The sequence below is a fragment of the Littorina saxatilis genome, linkage group LG9 (genome assembly GCF_037325665.1).
Source record: "Littorina saxatilis isolate snail1 linkage group LG9, US_GU_Lsax_2.0, whole genome shotgun sequence".
NCBI classification, from domain to species: domain Eukaryota; kingdom Metazoa; phylum Mollusca; class Gastropoda; order Littorinimorpha; family Littorinidae; genus Littorina; species Littorina saxatilis.
In genome coordinates this window covers 58074383-58094058 of record NC_090253.1, presented here as the reverse complement: position 1 = coordinate 58094058, position 19676 = coordinate 58074383, and the positions used below count along the sequence as shown (strand labels likewise).

General features: G+C 39.8%; 1 protein-coding gene across 1 annotated transcript in view; it reads left to right on the top strand.

Moving 5' to 3' along the window:
* The window catches only part of LOC138976599 (thioredoxin reductase 2, mitochondrial-like), a 58688-nt gene extending 39012 nt beyond the window's left edge, over window positions 1-19676 (top strand). The window contains exons 14-17 of the mRNA XM_070349461.1: window positions 13618-13710; window positions 15074-15145; window positions 16030-16127; window positions 19409-19676. Of these exons, the coding sequence (XP_070205562.1) occupies window positions 13618-13710; window positions 15074-15145; window positions 16030-16127; window positions 19409-19532 (387 nt within the window). The 3' untranslated portion in view covers window positions 19533-19676. The remainder of the gene's footprint in view (window positions 1-13617; window positions 13711-15073; window positions 15146-16029; window positions 16128-19408) is intronic.

Below are 19676 nucleotides of genomic sequence, written 5' to 3'. Positions count from 1 at the left end.
AACAATAGTGGTTTCAGCATTGATTGACTTACGGAATGTGTCGTCTTTTCCAACAAGAGTGTATGGACTCACAAATTCAAACTTCATTTCCAGTCAATCTTTTTACATAACAGGGACTAAGTACCCATTTTTTATTCTGATGTTTCCACAGTAGTGTATATGTCATCGACAATTGGATCAGGTACATTAACATCACGGATTTGACCTAGTTTGAGGAATCTTGGTTTCTTTTCATCGTCGATTCCTTTCTCTTGTAATGACCAGTGTCTGTAAACTCGAATGCATACACTGCACCAACTTCAGCATTGCTCTCAAAGTCGATAGCGTCTGCTAAATCTTTCAACTCTATAGTTGAACATGCAACAGGATAAGCTATTGTAGGTCCACTCGACATTTTAATACTCAATATTTTATGGAACTATTTCCAATGTAATGTTAAACAAACAATCAACTGGTTGTCCACTTTGATTTTTCAGATCAATGTGTAGGAATTCATGACACCCTTCCTCCAAGTCCTTGAACTGAAGTGTCTTAAATGTTGGCACGTGCATTTTACAAAAAGAGGCATCACTCGGTGGAAGAATCCTAAGCAGATCAGAACGCTGATCATTAAACAGATTATAGGATGTGTTAAGCTCTCTCATGTGAACAAACAGTACACTGTTAACATCCATGTCAATGGGACGTGTTCCCTTGTATATTTTTGTAATTCCAAGCATATCAAGGAGTTTGGTTGGAAACTCAACGTTTACTTCTCTAGTTTTGGGCATAGTAAGAGTAGCAATGAGACTTGCATGATTTAAACTCGCTGTAATACCTACTGGAGCAAACAATTCTTTCTCTAAAGTGCAGAAGTCATAGTAACCATCTTCTACAGAATGTGTTTTACCATTAATTCTAACCCAGTTGTTATTCTTTTTTTTACTGATATTATACCAAGTAACCTTGTACATAATTTCATGCAGTGCAACTTTCATTCCTCCATTTTGATTGTTGATAGGGTTTGCAAGTTTAACTGGCACACAGTCTTCACATTTGTTAGTGTGATAAACATTTTTTATTCAACAACAAAAATGATTCAGTATAAATTCAACAAAGACGTTAAATACAAAACTGGACCATATTACAATCCAAAGACTATTTCTTTCCATGAGTTGGACTTTGCTGTAACAGAAACAGAATCCATTCGCGTTAAAGTGCCTGACCCATTCCATTCTTACCTAAATCCCCCAATCAAAAATGATAGTGTTCCAAAGATGTGGAACTCTCACCCAATTCAGTTCTATCAGAATCAGTTAAACTTTGCAATATTCTGTGCAACCACAGGATGTGGAGTGTCCTATGCAGACCACATGAATAATTCAAACTTACTGACAAAGTGTGTGTACACATTTCACGTTTACTATCAGTGCAGGAGAATCTTGTCTGAACTTCAGGCACCAATGCCGCATGAAAAGAGCTGGAACCCATTCAACAATAGGATAAACATGAAAGTGTATGAGCGTCTCTGCAATGAATTCAATATAGATTTTAAGACCGACTTTAGGCAAAAGCAAGACAAAAACCATGGCATGGGAACACTATATTTATGGGGTGTCCACAGGAGGTATAATTTTGATTACTGGCCAGGTCATACATCTTTTTCTTCAAATGTGCAGGTACAGTTAGGATCAATAGAACAACAGCACCACAATGCATGGACTACTTTTATATTAGACACCGGCAAAGGTTTCACTGGATCAGGTGTTGAAAGGATCAATGAATCTATCCGAACATATGCGTGGTGCTTGCTAGGCTCGCAGGCACAGACACGATCAAACATAATGAGAACAAGCACAGGGTTTGGTGCACAGAAACAGTTGTTATCAAATTTAGAAGATGTCATAAACTCTGCAGTTGATCTGCCTTCCAGCATCAAAAGGTATCAAGACTCTCTCCGTTATGCAAGATCAAAAGTTGACTTTGCTGTTGGTAACGGCCTTTACATGTTACCTTCTGATCTCCAGCTGCAGATTGGAACAATAACAAATTATAACAATGAAATCATTATTGCTAGTGACACCCAGCCGCTTGGAAAGGGTGAAGAACTGAATTCAGAAATCAGAACGATGTTACAGCCATATCACAATGAACAGAAACAAAGCGTGACAAGTGAAGATCACGCTGCAGGTGAAGATCATTCTGTCACTAGTGATGATCAAGCTGTTAGTATTAGTGATGATCATGAATCGCAGAAGACTGCTCTAGTAATTGGTGGAGTGGGTGTCGGCTTACTTTTGCTTTATTCTCGTTAGCAGAACACCTGCAATTAAAACTATTAGAGTCCAGAGATGTTCAGCCATGAAACCAACAACTTTACCTGCAAAAGATAACAGCCAGCTAACAATTGAACCAATGATTCCTGGAAGTGCATCCAAAGCTTTTGCTGCTAGTTTCTTTAATAGTTCTGCAATGTGTTTGAGTTGTTTCTTTACCCATCCCGGATCAGATGGAGATGAAGGTGAAGGTGGAGGTGGAGGTGTGACAGTGCCACCTGTGAGTGTTAACACTAATGTGCTTATTGCAAATCCTAACGCAGTTAGTATACTAGCTATTGTGATTCCCTGCTCTCTGAAAAGCGTTCTAATTCTTTCAGCAAGAGTTGTGTCTTCGTAAAGGATTCTTTGAATTGTATTTTTTATTCTGCTGACCTGTGTTCTCAGTTGTTCTCTATTGTTACTTAGAACTTCTAACCTTATGGCTTTCTCCTCCTGCAAATCTTTTAAACGCTTAGAAATTCTTGTTCTAGGTTCAAATCATCAGCATCAGCAAGTTTTTGTTTCTCTTTGTTTATATCTTCATCCAGCTGACCTAGTTTTGACAGATTATTTGCTATTTCACCTCTGATGGTTTGTAGTGATTGATTAAGGGCTTCTATTTCTCTCATAGGTAATAGTTCATGTGGAGTCTTCAGTGAAGTTTCCTCAGAAAAAGAAGTCTCTATCTCTTGTATAAGTTGATCAGCCTCATCTGCAAGTTTATTAAGATCTTGCAATGGAACAGATTCTATTTGAGTAGCAGTTGGTAGTCCTAGTTCTGCTTGTTGAAGTAAGGAAACAACATGGGAAGATGATGACCGTGTGCTAGGCACAATATCTAATTGCCTAAGTCGATTAGCAGTAAGTTTTTGTTTTAGTGAAACTTTTGATAGAAACTTAGCAGGATTAGATTTATATGTAAGTTGGACTTTTTCTCCTTTATCGCTAGTTGTATATAAATGATTTGCTTCCATTTTGAACTGGTTTGGATCTAAAACATCAGGTTCTTCTCCTAAACTTTTGTAGAAATCTCTAACTTTACCTTCCAGAAGTTCATGTCGTGCCACCTCATAATGCAGTGAATGATGGTAGGGAACCAAAGGGATTGCTTCGCTCATGTCGTCCGCTGGCTCAAATAAATCTTCAAATCCACCTTCTGCCATTTGTAACTTATTTTTTATTTTGAAAATAAAAAAAGATGGCACAATCGTTCGGTTCTGTTCTTGATCCTTACAGAAGGCTGAAAGAACCTCTCGGGGTAAAAGGAATAAGGCAAACAGTTATAGTTACAAATAATCCTTCTACTATTGATCAGAATGAAATACTTACTGTTAGGTTTCCTAATCTAGGTAAGAACGATGTTATTGTACCAGGCACTGTAAGACTATCATTCAAATTAGAATTAGAATCTGGCTCAGATGCAAATAGGACTTTGGCTTATAATGTAGGAAGAGCAATTGTGAGGAAGATTACTGTCAAACTGGAAGGGCGGGAAGTGATGTCATTGAATAATGCAGATGTATTTTTAGTTTACGCAGATAATTGGTTGACCGACAATGAAAAGAAAAACAGAGTGTTTCAAGGGATTCAGTCAGACAATGGGATAAAAGTTAGAATAGGAGCAGGAGATAAAGCTGACAACAAAAAAGATAACGCTGTCAATGTTGCTTTTGGAAACAAATTTTGTATTCCACTTGACTTTGAACTCATAAATTCACATCCTCCCTTCTATCAAGGAGCATTGCGTGACAGGCTGTCATACGACCTGACTTTCAATAGTTATGATCGTGTTATGCTTTCAGAAGACCCGGAAGCAAAGTATAAGGTGTCTGGAATTTCTTTAGAGTTTGATGTTGTAAACCATCCTGAACTGGCTAGACTTATAGAAAATCAGTACAGTTCTAAGCTGCCTATCTATTATGAAAGAGTGTTGAATCACAGTACACTTTCAAAAAGCCAGGCCGATCCAATCTGGAACATTAACTTGAATACACCAGCTAGGTCAATGAAGGGAATACTTATGTTGTTTGAGGAACCAAAAGATTCATATGAAAGGCAAATAGAAAAGTTTTACAATCCACTAATCAATAGAGTATATTGCACAATTGAAGGGCAGCCAAACCAAATATTTGCATCTGGCATGCTGCCATACCAACACTATGATGAAGCAAGAAAGTACTTTACTGGAGGAAGATTGAAAGACCCAACATCTGATCTTGTGGCTAAAGATCTGCATTTACACGGTGTTGGCGTAGAAGATTTCTTGACAAATAAATATGCGTTATGGCTGGATCTCAGAACAACTGACGACAACAAACTGCATGGAAGTGGAAGGCGAATTGAAAACGGATCAGAAGGAATCACAATACAAATTGAAAAGGAAGTAGGGAGTAGTAGTAAATCAGTTAAGATCTACGTGTTTGTTGTGTCAGATGCGCAGTTAAACATCTCTGAAAGCAGATTACAGGATATTGTTTATTGAACGTGTTAAAATGAAGTATCTAGATTTTCTTCCAAAAGATCCACACTGTTCTTTGATTTGTGGGGCAACAGGTTGCGGCAAAACAAGATATGTTTTGGATTTATTACAGACTGTTTACATAAATCACTTTGAACACATAGTCATATTCTGTCCAACCATAAAGCATAACAGAACATACAAGGAGAGAAAATTCATATGGTCTGATCAAAATATATTTATTGTAAATCCTTCTGATCGTCTAAATGTTTGCTTGGAGCATTATTTCGATCTTTTTCAGAACACACCAACACTGTTTATTATTGATGACTGTGCAGCAGAACGTGACATTGTTAGAAAGAAAAGTGCACTAGCAAAGCTTGCATTCAGTGGACGACATGCATTAATATCAGTTTGGATATTAACACAAAAATACAATGCAGTTCTGAAAGACTTTAGAGAGCAACTCAAAACAATAACATTGTTCTATTCAAAGGACCGTGACAGTTTTGAAGAGTGCCTTCGAGAAAATGATGTCATTGAAAACAAACAGGAGAGAGAAAGAATAAAGAATAATCTGAAATCTTCTAAGCACTCGAAACTGGTTTTAAAAACTGATCAACCAGTTCAGTATGTATGTTTGTAGAAATCCTTGCTAAGTTCTTACTCAAGTTTTTACTAAGTTCTTGTCAAGTTCTTACTCAAGTTCTTACTCAAGTTTTTACTCAAGTTCTTACCAAGTTCTTACTCAAGTTCTTGTCAAGTTCTTACACAAGTTCTTGTCAAGTTCTTGTCAAGTTCTTACTCAAGTTCTTGTTAAGTTCTTGTCAAGTTCTTGTCAAGTTCTTGTTAAGTTCCTACCTAAGTTCTTACTCAAGTTCCTACCTAAGTTCTTGTTAAGTTCCTACCTAAGTTCTTACTCAAGTTTAATTTCTAGATTTTAATTTTATTCTGCATCAAAATAAAATGAACTGTGATGAATTGCTGATGCAGACTGCTACAGATATTGAAATCTGTGACAGTAGGACTATACCTGATAAAAAAGAAAGATTGTATTCACTTGCTGTTTGTGGAAAAACAAAACACTACCTTGGGCAGCAGTTAACTGTGGAAGAAGTACAACATCTTTCCTCAGAAGATATAGAAAAGTATCATGGACGGTATGAATCAGTGCTTGGTTCTAAGATGGTTAGAAGTATTGGACAGACTGTTATAGGTTTGTACACAAAGATTTTTGGACATTTTACACCTCTCGACTCGGAGGAAGACTTAACACATGATCTAACTCATGACCCTGTTGTTTCCAAGTCCCTCGAATCTCTTGCCTGTGGCCTGTATTATCGATTTGGTTCTTTATTAGTACCATTTGTTGCTGGATTAATTACTTTCAAACACATTAATTTTCAGAATAAAAAAGATGACCGATCAGTTGAAGCAGACAGTGGAGCAGACGAAAATACCAGAAGTGAACACAGTGACAAAGAAACCTGGTAGAGTAGAAGCAGGAAAAAAACTAGCCGAATGGAACAGACAAAAAAAGTTAAATCAAAAGGCAAAGCAGAACATTATGTCTGAGGTTGAGCAGACACCAAACATTCCTGAAGTGACTAAGGTCACACAAACTGATCAAGAATTAAAATCTTCATTTCTATCATACAGAAAAGTAGCTGTAGCAGCTGTTGTTGGAGGAGGTGGATACTTGCTTTACAAACTTTGGCAAGGCAAATATAAAGTGTCAGAAAGACCAAAATCAGAAACACCAAAATCAGAAACACCAAAACCAACAAACAAAGCAGTACAAACAATAACAAAGCCCACAGTAGTACCTGCAGTGGATTCATTTCATATGGAATAATTTTAATATTTTAATTTTGATAACATAAAAATGAGTTCTGAAAAGACAATAGTTAATCTAGTTTATCACGCTGCAGTGATTGGAGGCTTGAGTGTAGGTTACACAATGCTGGGTAAAAGTCTCCTCAGAATGAAACCAGCCGACTTGGGAAAGTTAGACTTCGAAGACGGTGCTAAACTAATTGGTGTTGTGACAGCTTCCTTTGCAACAAAAGACTTTTTGGTGAAGCAAGGAATTATTCCAGAAAATATAAACATGTAAGACAATAAAATGGCTAGCTTGGTTATGATGGTGGGAGGTGCGATTGTAAATGCGCTTGCATTTTCTGGCAGCAACTATTTGTTTTCTAAACTGCAAAATGGTGAAGAGAGGGAAAGGCACAACAAAGCCATGGAACAACTGGCGAAAGCACAGGATGAATACGAGAAGAAACGAATTGCGCAGTTAGACTTTATGAATGATAAACTCAGGCAGCAAGGACATGCAAACAAAACCTTTGCCAATGTTGATGCAGCCATTCAAGAATACTATCTCGTAACTGGAAAGAAAATGAAGACAAGTGCTCCTCCAAAACTGGGTGACTTTTATCAGCCTTCAGAAGAGCAGAAAATGGGCGAGATTGTTTTCATTGTTATTGGTATGGCTGTTGTTTACTTTATTGCGCGTGCTGTCAAATCTTAATATTCTGTCATTTAAAAAACCATGAGTGATGCTTTGTTATCTAAAATATATTATTCCCCAAAAGGATACTGGAAAGGAAGAACTGCTATTGACAAGCTCAGTGACGCAGCAGGTGTTTCTCAAGATATAGCAAAGAAATGGTTGTCAAAGCAGGCAGTTTGGCAGATCTATTTACCTGCACCAAGAAAAATTACACGACCACACTTTGTTAACATTAAACCGAATGACACTCATCAAATAGACCTGCTGTATTTACCGCATGACACAGTCAGAAGGAAGAAATATAAGTATGCACTGACTGTAGTTGATGTTGCAACAAGATACAAAGATGCTGAACCGTTGACAGAGAAAAGTGCTATAGCTACAGCTGTTGCCCTGCAAGAAATTTACAGACGTGGACCACTAAAGTATCCCAGAATGATTCAGTGCGATGATGGTAAGGAGTTTAAAGGAGCTGTCAACCAGCTTCTGTTAAAACATCATGTTACAGTGAAGAGAGGTATTCCAGGAAACCACAGGTCACAGGCTATTGTTGAGAGCTTTAACAAACAGTTGGCAGAAAAACTGTTTTCATATCAGTACCATCAGGAATTTTTGGACACAGAAAGTAAATTGCGTAACACTGAATGGGTCAAAAGATTACCATCAGTACTTAGAGCAATGAATCTGGAGGTATTTAAAGCTACAGGGTTAAGACCAGTTGATGCAATCAAACAGAAAACAATACCTGTTGCTCCAAAGTCAACAACACCAGTGGCATTACTACCTTTCAATCAGAAAGTCAGATATTTATATGCACCCGGTGAAGCTGAGGGTGACAGCAGGAAGCGTGCAACGGATCCAATCTGGAGTATTGACATTCATGAAATCAAGAGAGTAGTAGAGACAAATCCACCTATATATTACTTGAGAGAACCAGCACCGCAAAGAGCCTTTGTAAAAGAGGAATTACAATTAGTTCCACGTGGTACAAATGTTAAATGATTTTTTATTTCAGATTTTATAGTGTTAACAAAAATGGAAGCTCTGAGAAAGAATTCTAAGCAACTTCATTTTTTTAATTTATATTTTTATTTTGAGTTATAAAATCAAACTCACAGCGATGGAAGACTCTGTATTAGAATCTTTATCGACAGTATTTGACACCGTTGAATTACAAGTAACGGATCCTCAAAATGTGCAGTCCAGTGTGCAAGACGCCATTGAACAAATTCCAAACAATTTGTTGATTGAACCTCCAGTAAAAGTGCAGATAGTCAGTTTAATAAAATACAAAACAGTCAGTGATGAGGTGCTAGAAGTTCATGTTTCAACCAGACAACTAGCACTTAATTCTATGGCAGAATTGAATGGAAACTGGGCAGATGAAATGATGAAACGGTTTGAGCAAGCTGCAGAGGATGCAAAGATGAAAGGATCCGGATGGTCAGAAGGTGAAATTCTAAAAATAGAATTGAAGCTAAGTAAATTTGCCCCCATCAGAGGTAGAAGTTACATACCTTTACCTCCTGCTCTTGTCAAAAAACGTGCTGTGCTGAACATAAAGAATGATGATGACAAATGTTTTATGTGGTGTGTTCTGGCAAGACTGTACAGTGTAAAGAAAAATGCAGAAAGAGTGTCTAACTATCATGCATACAGAAATAAACTAAACTTTACTGGTATTGAATTTCCTGTCAGCATTACAAGCATTGACAAATTTGAACAGCAAAACAAACCCATCACCGTAAATGTTTACACGTGGGATGAGGAAGATGAACTGAAACCAGTCAGAATATCAAAGAACTCACCAACGATTGGTGATTGTGATACTAACCATGTTGACATGTTACTAATGACTGATGGTGTAAAATATCATTACACTTTGATTCGTACAATGAGTAGACTGATGGCGAGCACAAGCAATCACAATAGTAAACAAGACTTTTGTAGGCGATGTCTCTTGCGTATTCCATCAATTCATGCAGCACTTATACACAAGCAACATTGTAAGAGCGTTGATGATGCGGTTGTGAAGTTAACAACACCACCGCCAGACAGCAAAGTGTATTTTAAGAATGTATGCAAACTACAGAAAAGTCCTTATGTTGTTTATGCTGACTTTGAATCTATCATTGTGCCATATGAAGGACCTTTACCAAAAGACCTACCTAAAACAGTAACTCTAAGTAATCATCAAGTCTGTTCATATGCATTTATTGTTGTTAGTTCAGATGGTAAACATTCTAAACCGCAATTGTACAGAGGACCTAATGCAGCAAAGAACTTCTTACAGCAAATGAACCAAGTGCGAAATGACTGCTCCAAACAACTGAATCTTTCAGACATTGTTATGAAACCTGAAGACCAAGAACAGTTTAACTCTACCACACAGTGTTGGATATGCGAACAAAGTCTAACACCAAACACAGACAATCCAATAGTAAGAGATCATGATCATGTAAGTGGGCAGTTCCGAGGAGCAGCACACAGCAAATGTAATCTACAATTAAAGTTTGATCCTAAGACTTGGAAGCTTCCAATCTTCTTCCATAACTTGCGCGGTTATGATTCACATCTGATCATGCAGGCAGTAACTGATGAATACAAAGCAAGATGCATTGCGCAGTCTTCAGAAAAGTACATGGCCTTTACTCTGAATAGTTTATACTTCTACGATTCTGCTCAACATCTGATGGGAACACTTGAGTCTTTATCTTCATCACTAACTGCTTTCCCAATCACATGTAAGTACTTTGACAGTGACTTAGTTAGAAAGGGAGTCTATCCATATGAATACATGGATTCGTGGGAGAGGTTTGATGAAGATGAGTTACCACCAAAGGATGCTTACTTCTCACGGCTGAAGGGTAAAGGTATAAGTGACGAAGACTATGAACACGCTAAGACTGCATGGAATAAATTAGGATGTAATACAATGGGTGATTATCATGATCAATATTTGTTGGCTGATGTTTGTTTACTTGCAGATATATTTGAGAATTACAGAAGAACATGTATGAAGCACTACAATCTAGATCCTTCACATTACATATCTGCACCAGGCATGAGCTGGGATGCATTTCTTAGATTTACAGGAGTAAAGATTGACTTGCTATCAGATCTTCCTACACTTCAGATGATTGAAAATGGACTACGTGGAGGAATCAGTATGGCTTCACACAATTACTGCAAAGCCAACAACAAATACTTGGACGACTTTGATCCTATGAAACCTTCTAATTACATCATGTATCTAGATGCAAACAATTTGTATGGTTGGGCAATGTGTCAGACGCTTCCACTTCGGAACTTTAAGATCTATTCAGGACCATTTTCACAATGTGTTGTGCTGACAATATTAAAAGCAGGCCCAGACAGTCGAAAGGGATGGATACTAGAAGTTGACTTAGACTATCCACTATCACTTCATGATCTACATAATGATTATCCTTTAGCGGCTGAGAGGTTAAAAGTAAACCCAAGAGAACCTCCAAAGCTGGTGCCCAATCTGTTTCACAAAAAGAAGTATGTGTGTCACTACAGACTGTTACAGTTTTACATTAGACATGGATTAATTTTGAAGGCTGTTCATCGTATAATTTTATTTGATCAAGAACAGTTTATGAAACCTTACATCATGAAAAACACAGAACTGAGAACCAAAGCCGCTGATGCATCAGAGAAAGACTTTTTTAAACTGATGAACAACAGTTGCTTTGGTAAGACAATGGAAAACCCACACAAGAGAAAGGATGTTAGACTTGTTACAAGAGAAAATGAGGCCATCAAGCTGACATCCAAACCACAGTATCAAGACTTTAAATACTTTCATGAACAGCTGTATGGTATCTTAATGAAAAAACTTGTAGTCAAGCTTGACAAACCAGTATTCATAGGCTTTACTGTGCTAGAGTTGTCAAAACTGTTGATGCTTGAGTTTTTGTATGATTATTTGAAACCAAGATATCCCAAATCGAGAGTACTTTACACAGACACAGATTCATTCTTACTTGACATTCCAGCGGATGACATTTACAAAGATCTAGAAGCTGAAAGTCCTGCAGTAAAAGGAAAAGATTCTTTTTATGACACTTGCGACTACCCTAAAGAATCACCATTGCACTCAAATGTTAACAAGAAGGTTATTGGAAAGATGAAAGATGAAATGAATGGGAAGATAATTAAGGAGTATGTTGGATTGCGTGCAAAGATGTACAGTGTTGCAAGTGAGAAAGGGGTGGTTAAAAAAGCAAAGGGTGTAAGCAAACAGGTTGTAAAGTCGAGCATATCGCATGATAACTACAAGGAAGCACTGTTTCAGAAGCGAGTGTTTCACCATGACAACCCTAAGATCAGTTCCGCGCTTCATCAGATCAACACAACTATTGTAAACAAGAAATCTTTAGATGCTAATGACACAAAGCGCGTTTATTCATCACCAGAATATTCTTATGCAATTGGCCACTGGAGAACAAACGCAAATAGTCCGAGTGTGTAATAAGAATTTTTGTCAATCGGGAAAACCCGCTATGACAGCTTTGTTTTGACTGCAGCGGGGAAAAGGACGTTGCTTGTGAAAGGGGAGTGTTTGTGAAAGGGGAGTTAGTAGGCTTTGTTGAGTTTCAAAGCAGCCACCAAGTACACTTATCAAAAGCTTGAATAAAATAAACAAGTCAATTGAATAAGTTAACACTCGGCGGCCGCCCGAAGGCAGCCTTTGAAGCGAAGTGAAGCGTAGTGAAGCGTAGTGAAGCGAAGCGTTGAAACAGAGTGAAGCAAAAACAATAACACAGCTGAAGCAGGGTGTTGAAGCAGGATGATTAAGAAGACAGCCAAAGCAGGGCAGGCGCAGCAAACCGTACATGCATGATCGTTACTATATTTAGAATCACGTCATTACTATTTTTGAAACCGTACATGCATGATCGTTACTATATTTAGAATCACGTCATTACTATTTTTGAAACCGTACATGCATGATCGTTACTATATTTAGAATCACGTCATTACTATTTTTGAAACCGTACATGCATGATCGTTACTATATTTAAACACTTGTCTAACAGTGCAGGCGCAGTGTGATACTTCTGTTGTTGCGCACAAACAAGCACTGTAAGTCTAAGACTGGGACTGTTGGAGCTCTGATGTGACAGGAATATGCGGCGTTTCTGACCAGTACTCTCTGTACTCTTCGATCTGGAGCATCTCTTCGATTTGTTTAAGTTTGCCCATGATAAAACTGATTGGCAAACCAACAGTGGTAAATCGCGGAAATGCATAAAGCGATCTAGCAACGGCGCGTAGTCTACGCGCATGAACATCGGAATAGCCAGTTTTTGCTTTCAACCAGTCAGCCCACGTTTCTTTCATTCTCCCTTCTTTTCTTTGCTTCTCCTGCCATTGTTTGCACATAATCAAAAACTGTCCAAACTGAATGTAAATTAAGATTTGTTGTGCGTCCTGTCTTTTGAGATTTCTTATCCCTTTTTGCAGTCTTTCCACAATATCTTTTTCATTTTCTGCTTGAGCAAAATAAGCATTTGTGAAAGCTTCTGTGGATATAGCATGGCTAACATCTGCTTGGTTTGAAACGAGATAGTGATGTAAATCACTTGGCGTTGTTGGTTCTACTCTCTTTTTCTTTCCGTCTTTTTCTTTGAACAAATCTTCTATCTTCCTTTTTGGTTTTTTGGGCAGTCTCATTAATCCTTCTGTTTTAGCCTTAACTGCTATTAAGGCCATCTGCTCAAAATATTTTCTATTCTCTTCTAGTACATGCTGTTCTTCTTCTGTCCAAAATTCTGATGGTGTTGGCGCTGGTAGTGGGACATTACAAGCTTGTTCCATGTCAGGTAGAATTAAAGTTGTTGGCCGCCTAGAATAATCTAACAATTCTTGATGTCCTGAGCTAACCCTATAGATTCTTGAGACAGGCAAAACACTTTTCTCACAGAAAACACGTCTTCACACCACCACAGCACCAGGAAAAATGACAAACACACGCTGGCTCTTTGGAGAGCGTCTAAAAATAAAGTGGCTTAACCAGGTTGCAGGCCTGGCAAACACACGCTGGCTGTTTGGAGAGCGTCTAAAAATAAAGTGGCTTAACCAGGTTCTGGGTTACTGATTCCGACAGACCCGGCATTGGTTCAAAACAACCTTACTTTACTGTATTTTTTTTTTTGGTATGGATTTATGCAGTATTTTTCTGATTTTGTCGCATGTTTCATTTTAGTAAAAGTTTAGTCCAGAAGCCTATTTTGCGTTAATATTTAGGGTCTGTCGGAATCGGTGAGCCAGAACGTACATTCCCCCTTTCTCTGAACCGTTTTGTTTTTTTGCAGATTGCTACAACAGTGTTCACTCCACTTGAGTTTGCCAGCATAGGATTATCTGAAGATGACGCTCTGATTAAGTACGGCGAAGATATTTTGGAGGTATGTGTAAACATGCTTCCCCACTGCGTAAGATACCGTAATGGTGTAGTGGTGGTACTGGGACATGTCTACTTATCCTGAATATCCTGAATGTTCAACACAGAGTAGAAGACCACAATGATTTTGATGATTTATTTATTTGTTATTGTTGCCTTGTGTTGCCTTGTAATGATATATATATGAAAAGAATATTTTCCTTAGTTTTTTCTGTCTGTCTGTATCGCTCTTTCAATTTTTGGTTTGTTTGTTTGCTTAACGCCCAGCCGACCACGAAGGGCCATATCAGGGCGGTGCTGCTTTGACATTTAACGTGCGCCACACACAAGACAGAAGTCGCAGCACACTGGCTTCATGTCTCACCCAGTCACATTATTCTGACACCGGACCAACCAGTCCTAGCACTAACCCCATAATGCCAGACGCCAGGCGGAGCAGCCACTAGATTGCCAATTTTAAAGTCTTAGGTATGACCCGGCCGGGGTTCGAACCCACGACCTCCCGATCACGGGGCGGACGCCTTACCACTAGGCCAACCGTGCCGGTCGCTCTTTCAATATATATATATATAGTTTCAAATGGCGCCTCTGTGGATGATGGCTGAGAGTAAACAAAAGAAACCCATGCACTTTGTGTTGTGCATTCCCCCGAAAAAACAGATTGATGGTTATCTGTCGTCTTTTGTCCATGTGTCAGTAAGGTTGTCCATGTGTCAGTAAGGTTGTCCATGTGTCAGTAAGGTTGTCCATGTGTCAGTGAGGTTGTCCATGTGTCAGTGAGGTTGTCCACTTATATACCTACCTGCTTGCCTGTCTGCTTGCCTGTGTGTCTCTCTCCTGTTTTTTTCACCCTGGCTATCTGCTGTAGACTGCTAGCTGTTGTTGTTTGTTTCATGTATATTTAACGAGAATGAAAATCACTTGTTCATTTCAATGCTTGTTATTCTCTTGGGTGCCAGGATATTGGTTCAGCATATCTCACTCTGTTGCACGTGTCGTATACATTACAGCGCTTACTTCCCTTTGTTTTGCAGATCATGTACATGTATTTTTCTGTTACGAACTGTTCATATGTGACCCTCCACCACGGAATGAGTCGCATGTCACCTTTGCATGATTTTCATGTTTTTACATTTTCCTAAAGAGTTTTTTATGCTCTATCCAGTGGTGAAAACCGTTTTAGAAAAGAGCGAAAACTGTTTGAGTTATAAGCCTGTGACTAAGGTGACCCTCACACTGTTACCAGACACTCCCCGGACTTATATTAAGCCTAGCGCAGAACCGCGCGAGGTGACATGCGACTCATTTCGTGGTGGAGGGTCACATATAAGCTTCTGTGAAGTAAAGTACGACCCATTTGTTGTCAGGTTTACCATGCGTTCTACAAACCCTTAGAGTTCACAGTGCCAGGAAGGGATGTCTCTCAGTGCTACATTAAGGTAAGGCGTAGACATTATAGCCAGTAGCTAAATCAAACATCACGCTAACTGGATATTTCCAGTATTTTACTGGTAAAAATCTCAAATCTCTCGGGTTCTGGGAAAGTTAGGAATGCTGGCTTTTGAAAATATTTTGACGTGTGCAAAGGCCTATTGGAAGAAGAAAGAAGAAAATAGTTAGCGTTTTCACAATAAGTATATGACTGTTACAGTGCCTGTTTTGTTTTGAAGATCAGAGAATGGGTACAGAAATTGCAAAATTTGAAACTCTCCCAGGACAGAATGGAACAAGCACAGGAATTATGGGGACATTTCTTGTAATATAAAGACAAAAAAATACTATACTCACGTGTTTAACGAAGACGATACGAACAACAAATTGTTTTTCCTTAATTTGTTGTTTGTATCGTCTTTGTGAAACAAGTCAGAACAGTATTTTTCGGTCTTTATATTTCTCATTCTCACGCGCTGTCACCATTGTTGTGCTTTCATTTCTTGTAACGTGAACCACTGGAAAGCTCCCAAAGACTTAAGAGTTTGTACAATCCAACTCAATACTAAATTGCTCATTTTCAGGGGAAATAATTAGCTAATATTCAAACAGTCTTGATCAGTCACTATTTGCTATGGCTCTGTGTGTGTGTGTGTGTGTGTGTGTGTGTGTGTGTGTGTGTGTGTGTGTGTGTGTGTGTGAGAGAGAGAGAGAGAGAGGAGAGAGAGTGTGTGTCATAGATTGTATCAAAGTGTGTCTCAATGTGTGTGTGTGTGTGTGTGTGTGTGTGTGTGTGTGTGTTTGATTGTGCCAGTATATGTGTGTGTGAGTGTCAGCTGGCAGATTCGCATCCCTCTTTTTCAACTTTACCTCTTGTTTTGACTTGACACAGGTGGTGTGTCACAGAGAGAAACCACAGAAAATCGATGGCATTCATCTAACTGGGCCAAACGCTGGGGAAATTCTGCAGGGACTGGCTGTAGCAATGCAGTGAGTGAACGATAAGTGAATGTTGGTTTCTGGAGATTTTGTAAAGAAAAACAGTAGAACCCCCTTTTACGACCTCCAAAAAATCTGAGAAAATCAGGTCTTAAAAAAAAGGCGGGGATGTAGCTCAGTACAGTCGGTAGCGCGCTCGATTTGTATCCAGTTGGCCGCTGTCAGCGTGAGTTCGTCCCCACGTTCGGCGAGAGATTTATTTCTCAGAGTCAACTTTGTGTGCAGACTCTCCTCGGTGTCCGAACACCTCCGTGTGTACACGCAAGCACAAGACCAAGTGCGCACGAAAAAGATCCTGTAATCCATGTCAGAGTTCGGTGGGTTATAGAAACACGAAAATACCCAGCATGCTTCCTCCGAAAGCGGCGTATGGCTGCCTAAATGGCTGGGTAAAAACGGTCATACACGTACAATTCCACTCGTGCAAAACACGAGTGTATGTGGGAGTTTCAGCCCACGAACGCAGAAGAAGAAGAAGAAGGTCTTAAAAAGGAGGGGGTCTTAGCATGGAGGTAAATTTACAGAAGTTATGAACAGAAAATCTGAGAACATAAGCTCTTAAAAGGGAGGAACAGACCTGAGCACATCTACGGTTTCTCCGTAATTTCTCCGATTTTTATATGCAGAATACGGTGCTACGGATTTTTAATTAATATTCCGAAATTCCGATGTTTTACTCAAAAAGAAATTTTGTTACTTTTTTCTGTTTGATTGTGATAGAAGTGAAACATGAAAAAGAAAAAAAGAGTGCGAGATTCAGATAGTGAAGAGGAGACACCAGCTCCGTCACCAAAGAAGAAGAAAACGGCACGACAGTGCTGGAAGTCCAGTTATTCTAAAGACAACCTGGAGATCGTAAAATTCAGCAAAGGAGACCAATACAAATGATGTCTTGAACTGTCGTTACAGCTTACTACTGAAACATTTTAAAGGGGCGGGGATGTAGCTCAGTCGGTAGCACGCTCGATTTGTATCCAGTTGGCCGCTGTCAGCGTGAGTTCGTCCCCACGTTCGGCGAGAGATTTATTTCTCAGAGTCAATTTTGTGCGCAGACTCTCCTCGGTGTCCGAACAACCCCATGTGTACATGCAAGCACAAGACCAAGTGCGCACGAAAAAGATCCTGTAATCCATGTCAGAGTTCGGTGGGTTATAGAAACACGAAAATACCCAGCATGCTTCCTCCGAAAGCGGCGTATGGCTGCCTAAATGGCTGGGTAAAAACGGTCATACACGTAAAATTCCACTCGTGGAAAACACGAGTGTACGTGGGAGTTTCAGCCCACGAACGCAGAAGAAGAAAAAAACAAACATTTTAAAAACCACTGAAATTTGGTTTGTTTACTACTGATGAGCGTTTTGAGTGTGCACAGGTCTGGAGGGAGTCTTAAATTGGGGGGTCTTAAATTGGGGGGTCTTAAATTGGGGGGTCTTAAAAGGGGGGTTCCACTGTATCTTATTCTTGGCTTGAAATTAAACACTGATATTCACAACACATAGTTTGTGTGCTGAATTTTTAGGCGTTGAGAAAACGCCTAACATCACTTTTCTCGATCTCTATTTATCTGTGTGTCTGGAAATCATATGCAGTCAATATAGTAGGAATTTGTGAGCCATGCAATTGCAGAATTGTTAGAAGGGCTGAGATTGAATTTGATTGAGAGTCAATGACTCATTGAATCAGTGAAATGTTAGGATGGAATGACTTACAAGAGGGTGGTTTATGCATAAGGCCAAAAAAAAAAAGGTCTGTTTACGGTAACATAGGCCAAAAAAATAGGGTCGGTAGGTCGGGATTTTTATTTTTTTTATAATTTTTTTTTCCTCCCAAAAACCATATTTTTACGTTATTTTTTTTTTATTTATTTTTTTTCCCAAATGCCAAAAAAAAGTCTAGGGTCGCGCGAAAAAAATAGGGTCGGTCGGGTTACCGTAAACAGACTATTTTTTTTTTTGGCCTAAAAGGATAGAAGTGTATGAGTTAGTGGAGGGGTTGGTTGTTACGCACAGGATGGTGGGGGCAGCAGGAAGACAAGCACTCATCAGGGGACAGTATCCAGGGCAGTAGGAAGACAAGCACTCATCAGGGGACAGTACCCAGGGCAGTAGGAAGACAAGCACTCATCAGGGGACAGTATCCAGGGCAGTAGGAAGACAAGCACTCATCAGGGGACAGTATCCAGGGCAGTAGGAAGACGAGCACTCATCAGGGGACAGTATCCAGGGCAGTAGGAAGACAAGCACTCATCAGGGGACAGTATCCAGGGCAGTAGGAAGACAAGCACTCATCAGGGGACAGTATCCAGGGCAGTAGGAAGACAAGCACTCATCAGGGGACAGTATCCAGGGCAGCAGGAAGACAAGCACTCATCAGGGGACAGTATCCAGGGCAGTAGGAAGACAAGCACTCATCAGGGGACAGTATCCAGGGCAGTAGGAAGACAAGCACTCATCAGGGGACAGTATCCAGGGCAGTAGGAAGACAAGCACTCATCAGGGGACAGTATCCAGGGCAGCAGGAAGACAAGCACTCATCAGGGGACAGTATCCAGGGCAGTAGGAAGACAAGCACTCATCAGGGGACAGTATCCAGGGCAGTAGGAAGACAAGCACTCATCAGGGGACAGTATCCAGGGCAGTAGGAAGACAAGCACTCATCAGGGGACAGTATCCAGGGCAGTAGGAAGACAAGCACTCATCAGGGGACAGTATCCAGGGCAGTAGGAAGACAAGCACTCATCAGGGGACAGTATCCTGGGCAGCAGGAAGACAAGCACTCATCAGGGGACAGTATCCAGGGCAGTAGGAAGACAAGCACTCATCAGGGGACAGTATCCAGGGCAGTAGGAAGACAAGCACTCATCAGGGGACAGTATCCAGGGCAGACAAAGATGAATCGTAACCGCATTGTGTCCCCTCTCACTTTCAAAAGCCAATTAGTTAGTTTTAACGGTACTCTTCAGTTTCATTAACAATGTTCATGACAGTCCATGGAAGAGCCACTATCTCAATCATTATGGCTTTAAGTATACAGTGGAGCGCCTTTTTTCAGACCATTAAAAGTCTGAGAAAAAAATCGGACCTTTAAAGGGAAGGGAGTTTTAAAATGGAGGTAAAAGTTACAGAGGTTATGAACAGAAAATTTGTAAGTAAGGTCTCAAAAAGGAGGAAGTTGTTAATTGGGGGGGGGGGGGGGGGGGGGGCTTAAAACGTTTGACCGTGCATAATAGCTTAAACAAGTTTTTATAATAAAATTAATGTTGTTGTTTGCAGGTGTAATGTTTCCTTCGACCAGCTGTCCAAGACAGTGGGGATCCACCCGACGTGTGCAGAAGAGGTTGTCAAACTTCACATCTCCAAGCGATCGGGACTGGACCCCACCGTCACAGGCTGCTGAGGTTAAGCTGCACATCTCTCGTCTCTGATCAAGGATCTGACACTAGCCTGGCTGTCATCTGTGCTATTTGTTTTCTCCGTGTTATATCCTCTCACGACAGACATTTCATTTTTTCTATGAGCTCATGATAAACCTTTTTTTTCC